The sequence below is a fragment of the Scyliorhinus torazame genome, chromosome 1 (assembly GCF_047496885.1).
Source record: "Scyliorhinus torazame isolate Kashiwa2021f chromosome 1, sScyTor2.1, whole genome shotgun sequence".
Classification (NCBI taxonomy): domain Eukaryota; kingdom Metazoa; phylum Chordata; class Chondrichthyes; order Carcharhiniformes; family Scyliorhinidae; genus Scyliorhinus; species Scyliorhinus torazame.
In genome coordinates this window covers 354,848,389-354,863,286 of record NC_092707.1, presented here as the reverse complement: position 1 = coordinate 354,863,286, position 14,898 = coordinate 354,848,389, and the positions used below count along the sequence as shown (strand labels likewise).

The window sequence follows — 14,898 nt, the reverse complement described above, 5'->3', positions numbered from 1 at the left end:
CAGCCCTCCGGTCATTTTTAGGACTAGTTGGTTATTGTCGGAACGCTATCGACGGATTCGCCACAAAGGCAGCCCCACTCTCCGATTTACTAAAGAAACAGACACCATGGAAATGGCTTCCACAGCACATGGATGCCGTGGATGCATTGAAACACGCCCTGAGCACAGCCCCCGCTTTGCAAGCCCCCGATCCCCATTCCCCGTACACGATAGAGGTAGCGACCACAGATCGCACCCTTTCGGCCATATTCCTGCAGGAAAGGCACGATCATCTGGGACCTGTAGCCTATGCCTCACGAGTCTTAGATCCGGTCGAACAAGGATTTTCAGCCTGCGAGAGGCAGCTATTAGCAGTTTTCTGGGCAGTACAGTACTTCTCGTACATAACCGACTCAGCCCAGTAACCATTTTGACCGAGCACACCCCGACACAGCTTTTATTAGATGGCAGACTAAAAGACAAATTCGACAGCGCGATGGACCCTACTCCTACAGGGACGCGACATCACTGTAAAACGGACCAAAACCACATGTTTCTGGCCGATAACTTGCATTATTCAGGGACACCACGAGTGTGAGATCATAGCCCCAAAACACACCACAGGACCCTTTGTTCCAAAGTCGGTACCTAGAAAGACAGGTATCGGACCTCAGCCCACAGACAAAGCCCTGAGAACTTATGTAGATGGATCCTCCACAGTCCTAGAGGGAAAAAGGATAACAGGCTGTGGCATTTATGTAGAGGATGCGCAGGGATGCGTTTTAGAAGAGATAGCTTTAAAGTTGCCTGGACGCTTAGTTACATAGGCAGCCGAGTTAGCAGCCATTGCTTACATTGTCCAGCACCCCGATTCATTCCCGACCCTGCAGACATATATTAAGACAGTTTGTACGTCTGCAACAGCCTTATGGAATTCCTACCCGTGGGAATCGAGAGGATTTATTTCCGCGGACGGAAAACCTCTACCCTCAGCCCCACTGCTCAAACACATCCTTCAGACAGCTAAAGGCAGAGAATGCGCCATCAAAGTAAGAAGTCACCATCGCTCCTCCCCACCCGATAATGTGACAGCTGACGCCCTAGCAAAGGCAGGCTCACGACATGTCCACTTTTGGCAACCCCCCGTGAGTGCCCCAGTACACGCAGTTCAGGTCTCACAGACCAACATCCAAGATCTAGCCCAGGCACAAAAAGACAAAGCATTAAAGAAGATTTTAAAAGGAACCTTCCCGGCCCCCGATGAAAAATTTAGAAATTCTTTGACGGTCCATCAGGGAATCGTTCTCAAAGATGAAGTTTATATAGTCCCCACCCAGGACAGAAACAAGATAATTTGCAAGTTCCATGACGGACATGGACATTAAGGGATTGAATCCACCCTTGCCCACCTCCGTCCCCCCCTCTGCTGGTGGCCAGAGATGAAAACCGACGTGTCGCACTACGTCGAAAACGGTTTAATTTGTGCTCAAAACAAGCCCGATAGGTAAGCGAGAAAATCCTAGCTCCGACACACCCACCCTGTAAATGACCCGTGGACAAATCTCCAATTGGATTATATTGGCCCCCTACCCCCCTGCAGAAATGGGTACAGGTATGTGTTAGTGGTGATAGACATATTTACGAAATGGGTCGAAGCGTTCCCACTGAGAACAAACACAGCCAAGGCCACCGCAAAGGTCTTAACAGAACAGATTTTTACAAGATGGGGACTTCCCCGTAGTATTAAATCGGACCAAGGTTCCCACTTTACGGGAAGGGTCATGAAAAATGTAATGATGATATTTGGAATTAAACAAAAGTTCCACATTGCCTATCACCCGCAGTCCAGCGGCATTGTGGAGCGCATGAAACGGACGCTAAAGGCCACCCTTAGGAAAATGGTGCAGTCGCACAATACAACATGGGACACAGTGCTCCCATTCGCGCTGATGTTTATTAGAAACACAGTGACGAGCTCTACAGGATATACCCCCCATACCCTAATGACTGGACGATCCATGAAGGGTACCGAATATTTATTCGGACTGGATTTGGCCAGCCCCGCAGTCACCACCCTGACCCATGAGAAAGCAGTCCAGCACATGGTAGAGAATATTAAATCAGCACAGCTCGCTGCAGCTGTTCGACTAGGCGCTAAACGAAAGCAGAGTAAAGCCTGTGTGGTGGTATGTATTAGGGGTAGTACGGTACCCAGTGATGCCGAGAGGCTATTGGTGGACAGACACTGGGTCCTGATTGGATCTGCCGCCTGCTGGCTCCACCCAGTAAGGCGGAGTATAAGAACCCGGGTTCTCCCAGCTGCCGCATTCTGTAACCGAGCTGCTGGGGAACAAGTCTGCGTAATAAAGTCATCGATTGACTTCATCTCTTCTCGCCTCGTGAGTGATTGATTGTGCTACAATTTATTATGCACACTTCAAAGGACTATGGAACTCTGGATCGCCCCGGAGTGTCTGCGAATCAGCCCCCATGCAGCAAACTCAGCGGCCACGTTGAAACACTGGCTAGCGTGCTTTGAGGGATACCTCCGAACGGCCCCCGGCAGACCTACAGAAGATCAGAAAATGCAGGTCCTGCATTCCAGGGTGAGTCTGGAGATCGACACGCTCATCGAAGATGCGGAGGATTTCCCGACGGCGCTCACCATGCTGAGAGGGATCTACATTCGGCCCTTAAACCAGGTCTACGCACGCCACCAACTCGCGGTGAGACGGCAAATCCCCGGAGAATCGCTGGACGAGTTCTGCAGCGCGCTGCTAATATTGGGAAGGAGCTGCAACTGCCCACCGGTGATGGCTAACGAACATACAGAACTCCTAATCAGGGATGCTTTCGTAGCAAGTATGACCTCATCCCAAATTCGCCAGCGACTGCTGGAGAGAGACTCACTAGGGCTCACGGAGGCATGGGCCCTTGCGACCTCCCTCGATGTGGCCTCGCAGAATGCCCGCGCTTACGCCCCCGACCGCGCGGCAGCCCCTTGGGCGCCGTGGACCCCCGCCACGACCGACTCCCCGGCACCCCCCATCCCCCCGCAAGCCTGCGTGGCCAGAGCACCAGACAACCCGGGGGGGCCACGCTGCTATTTTTGCGGCCAGTCGAAACACGCCCGGCAGCGCTGCCCGGCCCGCTCGGCCATCTGTGAAAGTTGCGGCAAGAAGGGACACTATTCAGCGATGTGCCAGTCCCGGGGGGTCGCCGCAATTTCACCACAGACTCAACCTCCCCAACGATCCATGTGTGGCCAACGGGCGCCGCTGTTTTGGGTCCCGGACTCCATGCGGGGGGGGGGATGGGCGTCTTGTGACCCTCTGGCCGCGTGCGATTCATGGGCGCGGCCATTTTGTCTGTCCCCGAACGCGTGCGATCCGTGGACGCCGCCATCTTGGCTGACAGCCAAGGCCCCAGCATGGACGGCTCCACGGAGCCCGAAGTAAACGCCCGATGCAGCAACCGCGACTGGCTTCAGTGACCCTGGACCAGTCGTGGCCCCGTACGCTCCAAACAGCAACGACGACTGTGTTGGTTAACGGGTACGAAACACCATGTCTGATCGACTCTGGGAGCATGGAAAGTTTTATCCATCCGGATACGGTAAGACGCTGTTTTCATCATAGATTATCATAGAATTTACAGTGCAGAAGGAGGCCATTCGGCCCATCCAGTCTGCACCGGCTCTTGGAAAGAGAACCCTACCCAAGGTCAACACCTCCACCCCATCCCCATAACCCAGTAACCCCCACCCAACACTAAGGGCAATTTTGGACACTAAGGGGCAATTTATCACGGCCAATCCACCTAACCTGCACATCTTTGGACTGTGGGAGGAAACCGGAGCACCCAGAGGAAACCCACGCACACACGGGGAGGATGTGCAGACTCCGCACAGACAGTGACCCAAGCCGGAATCGAACCTGGGACCCTGGAGCTGCGAAGCAATTGTGCTATCCACAATGCTACCGTGCTGCCCTGTTTTCTTTCAATCCACCAGAGTACCCAAAAGATTTTTCTGGCAGCGGGATCCCATTCCGTTAAAATCAAAGGGTTCTGCATTGTGAACGTAACGGTGCAGGGGAGAGAGTTTAAGAATTACCAACTTTATGTCCTCCCCCACCTCTGCACTCCCACTCTCCTAGGGTTAGATTTTCAATGTAATCTTCAGAGTTTAACGTTCCAATTCGGCAGCCCTATACGCCCACTTACTATCTGCAGCCTCGCGACCCTCAAGGTTGAACCGCCTTCCTCGTTTGCGAACCTCACCCCGGATTGCAAACCCGTCGCCACTAGGAGCAGACGGTACAGCGCCCAGGACCGAACATTTATCCGGTCTGAGGTCCAGCGGCTGCTGAAGAAGGCATAATCCAGGCCAGCAATAGTCCCTGGAGAGCTCAAGTGGTAGTTGAAAAGACCGGGGAGAAGCAGAGGATGGTCGTAGACTATAGTCAAACCATCAATAGGTACACGCAACTAGATGATTACCCTCTCCCCCGCATATCCGACATGGTCAATCGGATTGCACAGTACAAGGTCTTTTCCACCGCGGCCTCAGGTCCGCATATCATCAGCTCCCCATCCGCCCGAGCGACCGCAAGTACACTGCCTTCGAAGCAGACGGGCGGCTCTACCACTTTTTAAGGGTTCCATTTGGCGTCACTAACGGAGTCCCGTCTTCCAACGGGAGATGGACCAAATGGTTGACCAGCACGGTTTACGGGCCACGTTCCCGTACCTCGACAACGTCACCATCTGCGGCTATGACCAGCAGGACCACGACGCCAACCTCCGCAAATTCCTCCAGACCGCTAACGCCCTGAACCTCACCTACAACAGGGAAAAATGCGTGTTTAGCACTGACCGTCTAGCCATCCTTGGCTACGTAGTGCGTAATGGAGTGATAAGCCCCGACCCTGAACGCATGCGCCCCCTTATGGAGTTCCCCCTCCCTCACAGTTCCAAAGCCCTGAAACGCTGCCTGGGCTTCTTCTCTTATTACGCCCAGTGGGTCCCCAACTACGCGGACAAGGCCCACCCGCTAATTCAGTCCACCGCCTTTCCCCTGTCGACAGAGGCCCGCCAGGCCTTCAGCCGCATCAACGCGGATATCGCAAAGGCCACGATGCACGCAATCAACGAGTTCCTCCCCTTCCAAGTCGAGAGCGACGCATCCGACGTAGCTCTAAACCAAGCAGGCAGACCTGTGGCCTTTTTCTCCCGTACCCTCCACGCTTCAGAAATCCGCCACTCCTCAGTGGAAAAGGAAGCCCAAGCCATAATAGAAGCTCTGCGGCATTGGAGGCATTACCTGGCCGGTAGGAGATTCACTGTCCTCACTGACCAACGGTCGGTAGCCTTCATGTTCGATAATGCGCAGCGGGGCAAGATCAAGAACGACAAGATCTTGCGGTGGAGGATCGAACTCTCCACATATAATTATGAGATCTTGTATCGTCCTTGAAAGCTTAATGAGCCGTCCCATGCCCTATCCTGTGGCACATGTGCCAACGCACAAGTGGACCGTCTCCAAGCCCTCCACGAGGACCTCTGCCACCCGGGGGTCACTCGGTTCTACCACTTTGTGAAGACCCGCAACCTCCCCTACTCCGTCGAGGAGGTCCGAACAGCCACCAGGAACTGCCAAATCTGCGCAGAGTGCAAGCCGCACTTTTTCAGGCCAGACAGAGCGCACCTGATAAAGGCTTGCCGTCCCTTTGAGCGCCTCAGTCTGGACTTCAAAGGCCTCCTCCCCTCCACCGATCGCAACACGTACTTCATAAACGTGGTTGACGAATACTCCAGTTTCCCTTTCACCATGCCCTGCCCCGACATGACCGCGGCCATGGTCATTAATGCCCTCTGCACCACCTTTACACTGTTCGGTTGCTCCGCCTACATCCATAGCGATAGGGGGGTCCTCCTTCATGAGCGACAAACTGCGTCAATTCCTGCTCAGCAAGGGCATCGCCTCGAGCAGGACAACCAGTTACAACCCCCAGGGGAACGGTCAGGTAGAGAGGGAGAACGGTAAGGTCTGGAAGACCTTCCTACTGGCCCTACGGTCCAGATGTCTCCCAGTTTCCCGTTGGCAGGAAGTCCTCCCGGATGCCCTCCACTCCATCCGGTCGCTGCTGTGTACCACAACTAATCAAGCGCCTCACGAGCACCTCCTTGTCTTCCCTAGGAAGTCCTCCTCTGGAACGCCACTTCCGACCTGGCTGGCAGCCCCAGGACCCATCTTGCTCCGAAAGCATGTGCGGGCGCACAAATCGGACCAGTTGGTCGAGAGGGTTCATCTCCTCCATGCGAACCCTCAATATGCCTACGTGGCATACCCCGACGGCCGACAGGACACGGTCTCCCTGCGGGACCTGGCGCCCACCGGAGCTCCCCACACCCCCAACACCAATCACCCCATCCCTCCCGCCGGCGCACCCCACAGCCGCTCCCTTCCCGAGCGGATCGGTCCCCCTCCCGTGCCTGCCCAGGAGTAGTGAAACAGGAACAAACATCGCAACGCTCCCAGAGAAGACAGTGCCCGAGCCAGAGCCTGCACCACCACTGGAGCGGAGACGATCGGCAAGTACGACCAGGGCTTTATCAGCGTGACAAAGCAAGATCTGTAAATAATTCAGTAGCCCAATAAAATCGGCATTGTAAATAGTTAACCATTGATATCGATGCATAGCCACTGTGTTAATGGAATCCCAGGACCGACTTTGTAAACCCCTACCACCATGCGACCCACCACCCCGCCTGGTTCTTTTTTAACAAGGGGTGAATGTGGTGGTATGTATTAGGGGTAGTACCCAGTGATGCCGAGAGGCTATTGATGGACAGACACTGGGTACGGATTGGATCTGCCGCCTGCTGGCTCCACCCAGTAAGGCGGAGTATAAGAACCCGGGTTCTCCCAGCAGCCGCATTCTGTAACCGAGCTGCTGGGGAACAAGTCTGCGTAATAAAGCCATCGATTGACTTCATCTCTTCTCGCCTCGTGAGTGATTGATTGTGCTACAGCCTGCTTTGACAAAAAGTACACCCGACAGATTTTACAGTCGGACAGCAAGTAATGATCACCTTGTACAACCCTAGTTCGTTCCTCTCCCCTAAATTTGCAGGACCCTATTCAATTTCAGACAAAGTAAGCCCCTCGGTTTATAAAATCACGTTTCCAAACGGAAAATCAGGATGGTTCCATATAAATCAGCTTAAGGTTTATGGAACGGAGTGCAGCCACTTGCACCACCTCTCATTGGCGATGGTAGACACTGAGGACCCGCCCACTGACAACCCGAGTTCCCCCTCCCCCCGCAGCAGCAGTACGTCCACAGACAAGACCTTGACCACTCCCCCAGAATCAAATTTCACCCTGACGCTTGATTTGGTTGCTAGCGACAGCGAAAGCGACAGCACTACTGAAGCCCCTGACAGACCCGAACAAAGATCCCTCGAACCAGGCCCCAGTCACTACAGGCCCAAAGACCCCGACGACGATACTCTCAGCCCCTTTGAAACAATTTATCTGCCAAATCCGGAACCTGACCCGTCAGCCGACGATAGCGACACCCCCCTGACAACCTCCCTAAGGACCATGAAGCACTGTCACCGTGACAATTCCTATCGCTTGACGAGAAATTACAAAATGGACCCCACATCGGCACACGCCGCGTTAGCACGCAAACTCCATGAAAGAATTTGGCACCCAGGAGATGGTGACAGCTACGAGTCTGACTCCCACCATGGTAACCCCTTTGCAAATCTTTTTGACCAGATGATGAGTCAGCAACCGATGGAGATTTACGGTGTCCTGTACCCTAATGGAGCCTGCCCGCTTTTCTTTCTTTAATTTGTTGTTTTTTAAAAAAATGTTGAATGTTTCTTCTTTGTGCAACTATTTGTGTCGAGTGATGTTGTAAGGGAGGTTGGAGGTCATAGTGTGGGGGGCGAGGGGGGGGGGGGGAAGAATCATAAGCTTCATGGGGAGAGAGGGGTGTTGATTGAACGTGGGGTTTCCTCAGGCAGGCACACTGAATCCACGAAGTAGATTTAAATCCATTCACTTCCTGGATCTGCCAAATCCTCGACTGGATACAGCTGCTGAATTTTCTGTGGCTCAGGAAATTCAGCCAAAACAATTAAAGGTGAAAAGCTGAAAAGGTGATGAGGCCCACAAGCATCATTATCATATTTATAATACCAACTGCTTCCATGTTTGGCTATCCGTCCATCTTGCTGCTTTTGTTAAAGCTGGAAATGGGTGGGGTGGTAGTGGGTTTTGGTTAGGAATCTGATTATGAAGATGTTGAACACACCCAATCCAAAACCACCTGTTATTTTGGTTATGTGCCTGAAATATTGCTGACTTACTGGTATCACTGTCTGCATTCACCAGGTTACCAACGAGTTGTTCAAATTCAGTTCCCACATTTATATTAGTGCTGCCTGCAGCTACAGTTAGTTGATACAACCAGGTGTCCTATGAAATAAACAAAACAGATTTTTTTTAAAACAGTGTTTCATCCCAGTCCAAGAAGGATTATCAATTCAGTGATTTTCTAAATAGTCAACTTCTTTTTAAAAACGGTAATTACAATGCTTTAGCAATCGATTCTAACTGATGGAAAAACGGTCACTGATAATAAGTAATCAACTACATGTCTACACCTCCATATTCAGTATGCCGCAACAGATTTATTGGTTGGGATTTTCTGCTCCTGTTTGCATTGGGCAGGTTTGGTGATGGGAGCCGAAAATATTGGGAAGACTTCAAACTCGTGTTTTACATTGGCATAAATGTGTTGATGTGACTGTCCCCGCCACCTGTTGGTGACAGGGTGTGTTTCCGGACATTCGAAATTGGGAATGTCACTTTAATTACTACATCATTATCAGGCCCCTAACGCTTGGATCATCCTCCACCCCCAGTCAGAAAGTCAATCCATGGCGGCCTGACGGCAGATCAGTGTGAATCATGACTTGTCTCAGAGGGCTGGCACTTAGCACAGAAACTTCCCAGGGGAGCTCAGGTGAGTACACCACTTGGGTGGGGGAGGGAAAGAGGGTCATGTGTGGGTACTGCATGGGTAGTACCCTGACACTGCATTGGAACGGTCCTGGCATTGCAAGGGGGCAGTGCCCATCTAGTGCCAGGAGGTGACTGAACAGTACCTGGGGGTTGGGGGTGTGGAGGTGTCTTGAGTAGTGTCTGGTGGTCTCCAGGGTGAACTGGTTTGCTCGCTCTGCACTGGGGCGGCCTTTAAAAACGATACCCGAATCCTCAGCTGAGGAGTTGGAGTTGGCGAATCAGAGGCCACCAGTGATACCTCATGGAACCCGTAACTTAAAGTTTTTTCTTCTAAGTGCTTCATTCTACAGCGGAGAAAGCGCCATTGCAGTCGGTAGCTTGAACGCTGCTTTTCCCACCCTGCATCGGCCTTTGCCGGTATCGGGAAAAATCCCAGGCATTATCTCAGCAGTAGCACTCCTGCCTTGGAGTCAGAGGTCTTCGGTTCAGGCTTCACTCTAAAGATAAGCACATAAACTGGGCTGGCACTTAATTGCAATACTGAAGTTGTTCTGCACTGTCTTAGGGATTAAACTTTAAATAGGTCTCGTCTGCTCTCTGACGTCGATGTAGAAGATTCCCTGGCAATATTCATTGAACAGCAGGGTAGTTCTCCTGGTTTTCTTGTACTGGACATCGGTTTCCTCATTGTGTACAGGACATGGGTATGCATAACTTGTCTTCAACATCTACATTTAAAACAATGAATTCAATGTAAATTATTTTGTGACATCATGCAATTGTGAGCCCACAATATAAGTGCCAGTCCTCCATGAAGTCATTGCATAGAACCAAAGAGTACTAATCACAAATCTGAGTGCCCTTGGAGACATCTTGGAGGGATCGTGCAAAGTTTACCTTTTCATGTTTGGAGCCAATGAGGAGGTAGGTAGGTCCCTGCTCTTTGGGATGTATGGCAATTGTATAATGTGTAGATAGAAGGCTACAACTGCTAGTCTCATAGTCTTCATCTGAATCACACGATCTGTCTACTTCTTCAACTCTTGTTTCCACCAAGTTAATCTGACCTAATGGAAACTTGAAAATAAGCAAAACATGTTATAGATGTCCACCAATTTGTGCACTGTAGTGCATTTTACCACAGATACCTGTAAAACTGCCGCTAATACAGTGACTAGACATGGGCCTAGGTTCAAGGCGAGTATTGATTGATAGGATGAAAGACTGCTCTGTCCCTTAGCGGAGTTTGATATGAAATTAGATTTTAGTGGATATGGAACAACAGTACAAATCTTCATGTTATTCAACACTTACTGGCACTAAGTTAGAAACAGCATTTAAAAAAAATGTTTTAATTACTTTTTCTGAGTTACAAAGCCAGGGCTCAGAGTGTGGTCAGGGGCGAACCCCCAATCCAGCTCCCTGCCCGCTCCAAAAGCCAATTAAAATTAAAATTGAATCCAATTCATGGTCCCCACAAGAAAGACATACCAGATCTGAGCCAAAAGGCTACTACACTTAATCTTAATCAAAAGGCCGAGAAGCGATAATTCGAAACAGCATTGAAGGACAAAATCTTGTACACAAAGGGGTATCGGCCATTAGCAGGAGAGCCCAAGACCTGCCTTGCCTCGAATGGAGGGCTTGGCACATCTTGTTCCACTGAGGCACTTGACAGGCCGAAGGCGGGCCTTCCCTGGGCTCAAGGACCACTCACTTTGAACTGCCAGCCAGAGGCCAGCAGTTCTATTGAATGGCAGCGCCACTGCGGAAATAGTGGCTGCTGCCAATACGACACCCACCCGAGGACTAGGATCATCGCTGGATCCCAGGCCAGAGGCGAGTAACGATTGGCAGCTAGGGAAGGTCGGTGGCTCTCAACAGGCTTCCAACCCTTTCCTGATGCCAGGTTCCTTGGCTACCCACCAAGTGCCTTTGAACAAGGGACGCAATCCTGTCCCTCACCCGGGAGCCCATAAGCTACTGCTAATGGGTTTGCTTGATGTGCTCCCTACCTTGTGAGCAACTCCCCCACCCCCGAACCTCACACTGATTCAATACCAGGCCATCCATGGACCTTCCTGCCATGGACTTAATTGGGGTGGAGGTGGAAAGGTCTCCTCCCACCACTCTCCTGCCTGATTAAATGCACCGCCTGACACCAAACGTGCCACAGGTAAGGCCACAATATTCTGCCCAAGTTCCAAGAAATATACAAATGCGACCATAATGCAATGAGAGATACTCTTTTGTGGTTAGTCTAGAAATATTTTTGGAGAAAAATAGAGAATTTGTTCCTCTGCTTAGAATTATGGTATGCCAAGGGTGGAATTTTCTGATATTTTTCCAAAGTGTTGGTTTCAGCAAGGAACTGGAAAGAATCAGATTGGTGCCGTGGGCTAGAAAAATTACCTATCCACTTTGAAAAATATGTATTTTTTTTGCACGACTTTCACAGTGCCGGTGGTGGCCTGCCTCTGATTCGCTCGTCTGGAATTACTACATATCGGAAATCAGTGTGGGGGAGCTCTTTTTAAATGCCTCCCCAGCACTTGTTCCAAGCCCAATCCAAGGGATGGCAGCCAGGAAGACAGCCCCATGTTTCTCAGAGGGAGCCATGGCCAGGATGCTAAATGGGTGGAGCAGAGGAGTGACATCCTCTACCTTCAAATTAGGTAGTGGCCAGCCAGCAAATAACCAATCCCACCGAGGAGGCAGTGGCAGTGATAATGAGCGCCAGCTCGTTACATAAGAGGACAAGGATCCAGTGCAGGAAGAAAATGAATGACCATCTTCGTGCAGCCTAGACAAGGCTGCTTTGTGTGCCCACCCCTTAACACAAGCATCACATGTCCACGGTGATCTCACTCCCATCCACTTCATGGGGTTCCAACACATTCTGCCGCCCTCCCCATTATCCCACAGTGGCTCCTCTCCTCCTCATATCCTCGTTCCCATTCACCTACCACTCATGCCAGACTTCATAACCATTTGACCTGAGAAGAGTCCTGCCTACATTCTCCCCATCTGTCTCATTGCAGGACAAATATTGCAGGAGCGAGCTGGCACAGCCAGTCGGTGTGATGCCCGAGCTGAAGACACTCACGCTGTTTGCGAAAGAGGCCTGGAGCTGGCCGGGGAGAAGCAGGACTGCACCAGTGCTGAGCGCGAGGTGGGGGCAAGAGACAAAGTAAGAAGCCTGAACACATCCAGCCATGCTGCCATCCTCACTTGAGGCCAGTTTCTTCAATCTTTATGCCACTTTCCTGTACTAATGCCATCTCGCTTCCCTTGCAGATTAATCAGTTGACCAGCCCGGACCATCCTCCCGCTTTCGGAAACCACGGACCCAAGCAGCTCAGAGGGAAACGGCGCAGTGTCACCTGCACCCTCTACCAGTACAGATACTTGCACCTCGGTGGGAATAAGTAGTTGGCAGGCTTCTGAATCACTCACTGGCGAGCATCTGTCAGATGATAATCTACAGCAGGCAAAGGCAGGGACATCCCAAGGATCCTGCACTCAGGAGGGATGCTGAGCCCCGGTCAGATGTACCACTCCTGGGTTTGGTTGTCCCACAGCTACTGGAACTGCAAGGGTATAGGATCGTGCCCATCAGGAAGGGAGATCAGCTTAAATTCTTCGACTGCAGGGCTGACTGGAGGAGTCCCATCATCGTTTGTCCCTTCCATAGGAAACCCAATAAGGTCACCTCAGGCAACAGGGAGTGACAGTCAGCAGGCCACCTCATCCTCAGCTGTGGATCCTGGGGAGACACCCAAACATAGTGGAAGGGTGAGGAAGGAAAAGAAAAGATAGTCACAGGAGATGGTCCCGTCACTCCGTGGCAATGAGACCAACACTGTGAGGGTGGTGTCCGCAGTGGAGACCTTGGTACAGGATGTGCACTTCATGGCAGGCGATTCCCACTCATGTTTCAGGTCATGGATTCCATGACCTTGGTCGTGAGCTGAATGGTGCAGGGCATCAACTGCATGGTGCAGGCACTTGCGGGAATCCACCAGTATCAGCATCAAAGGCCTGCAGGGCGCCTGGATCTCTGTTCCACCAGTATCAGCATCAAAAGCCAGCAGGGCGTCTGGATCTCGGTCTCATGGAGGAGGAGCTCAAGCCCCCACCCCCCCACCCGAGCTCCCATATGGAAGCAGACCATTAGGTGTACAGACCATTGCACCCAGTAGACCTGTGGGGTGTCCAGCCCATCTGACTAGCCCATCCTGTGACCGACACACTTCCAGCCTCGCACACCAAGGAGGGCAACACTACAACATCTGTGCTGCCCAAAAGCAGGCTGAAACCCTCAAGGTCCTGTCCTTCCAGGGAAAGCGCACCAAGGTCACCTCATACAACATGGGTGTGGCAGTTAGCAGGCCTCATCATCAGCTGTGGATCGTCGGGAGACACCAAAACGTATCAGGAGGGCGAGGAAGACAAAGAAAAAATAGTCATAGTATGAACACAGGTGAATTTAAGCACAAGTGTAAATTATTCACCATTGTTTGCACCACTAAAAGTACTCCACCAAATGTACTAAAAGTCATGTTGTTCACCCATAAGGTGCCTCCCTACTCTCATTTTATTGAAGCATGCTCAACCCCTGCGCAATACGGACATCCTCCCATCTGCTCCGACAGGGTGGAAGCTCGATGGTTTCCTCTCCTCCCACTATGAAGACACAGTGATGTGATTGTGGCGATGTGGCAGTCCTCCATCTCCTCCTAATCCAGTTCCGCACCTCATTGCAGTGCCAGGTTGTGGGGTGTGCAGCACACCAATGATGCATGAGACCCTAAGGACTGTACTGGACGGCTCCACGCCAACAAGTCCAGGCACTGGAACTGCATCTTTAGCAGGTCTATCACCTACTTGATCAGCACAACTGTTGAACATGAGCCTCGTTGCAATGATTCTCAGCTTGTGTTTGGGGCCTCCGCATCGGCATCATCAGTCACCTCCTGAGGGGTTGCACCATGTCCCCTTGGATCCATCCCTCCAGATGTTGGTCTCCCTCTAAAACAGCCAGGATCAGTGAGCATAAAGAATGGAGCTATCATGGATGCTCCCCGGGAAATGGGCACACACCTGCATTATGTGCATCGTATTGTCGCAGACGATCTGCACGTTGAGAGAGTACTATCTCTTGCAGGGTTAGGGTTCATAAAGGGTGCCCCATGCAACCATGGGGAGCGCAGAGCCACGTGCGTGCAGTCAATCACACTCTGCACTTGGGGAAAGTCAGCTATACAGGCAGGTTACCTGGCTCGCCTGGTTTCTGTCAAAGTTGATATACCGGTGAGACCTTGCAAATAGCACATCGATCGCCTCCCATATGCACTTATGTGCGGTGGACAGGGAGTTGCTGAATAGGTAATCCGTGCAGCCCTTAAATGAGCCCTGGCGTAAAAGTTCAATGGGGCTGTAGGGCCACAGGCAATGGATGACTTCCCAGTCCATGTAGCACCAACACCTGCATCACCTGGCACAGGTGGTCCACCGTCCCTCGAGACAGAGAGTCGTCTTTGACATTGGATCTCGAGGTAGGACGCCCTCTTCCGGTACACCCATGACCAGAGGTGTCTCCTCTGAGCAAACTCCATGTGTGGCCCTGCCCCCGGTACCTCAACGGGACTGGCCACCCCCTCCTCTGCAGGACGCTGGTCCTTCCATGTGCAGCTGCACATTGGTGTTGTTGTTGGCCCGCTGCTAGCAATAGCACAGCCAACTCGACTGGCTCCACGATCCAGTCAATCCAAAAACTGAAAGTAAGCCAACAGAAATGTGAACATTGTGGAATCCTGGCAATGCCCTGACCCATAGACCTATGGAGACACGGCACATCCACCCATGCACATTCC

At 51.7% G+C, this 14,898-nt stretch overlaps 1 protein-coding gene across 2 annotated transcripts in view; it reads right to left on the bottom strand.

Annotated features, from left to right (window-relative positions):
* plekhh2 (pleckstrin homology domain containing, family H (with MyTH4 domain) member 2) overlaps positions 1-14,898 on the bottom strand; it is a 241,439-nt gene that overhangs the window by 57,980 nt on the left and 168,561 nt on the right. For both annotated transcript variants that reach the window (XM_072510490.1, XM_072510480.1), the window contains 2 exons: positions 9,920-10,099; positions 8,365-8,473 (listed from right to left, as the gene is read on the bottom strand). In XM_072510490.1, coding sequence (XP_072366591.1) covers positions 8,365-8,473; positions 9,920-10,099 — 289 coding nt within the window. The remainder of the gene's footprint in view (positions 1-8,364; positions 8,474-9,919; positions 10,100-14,898) is intronic.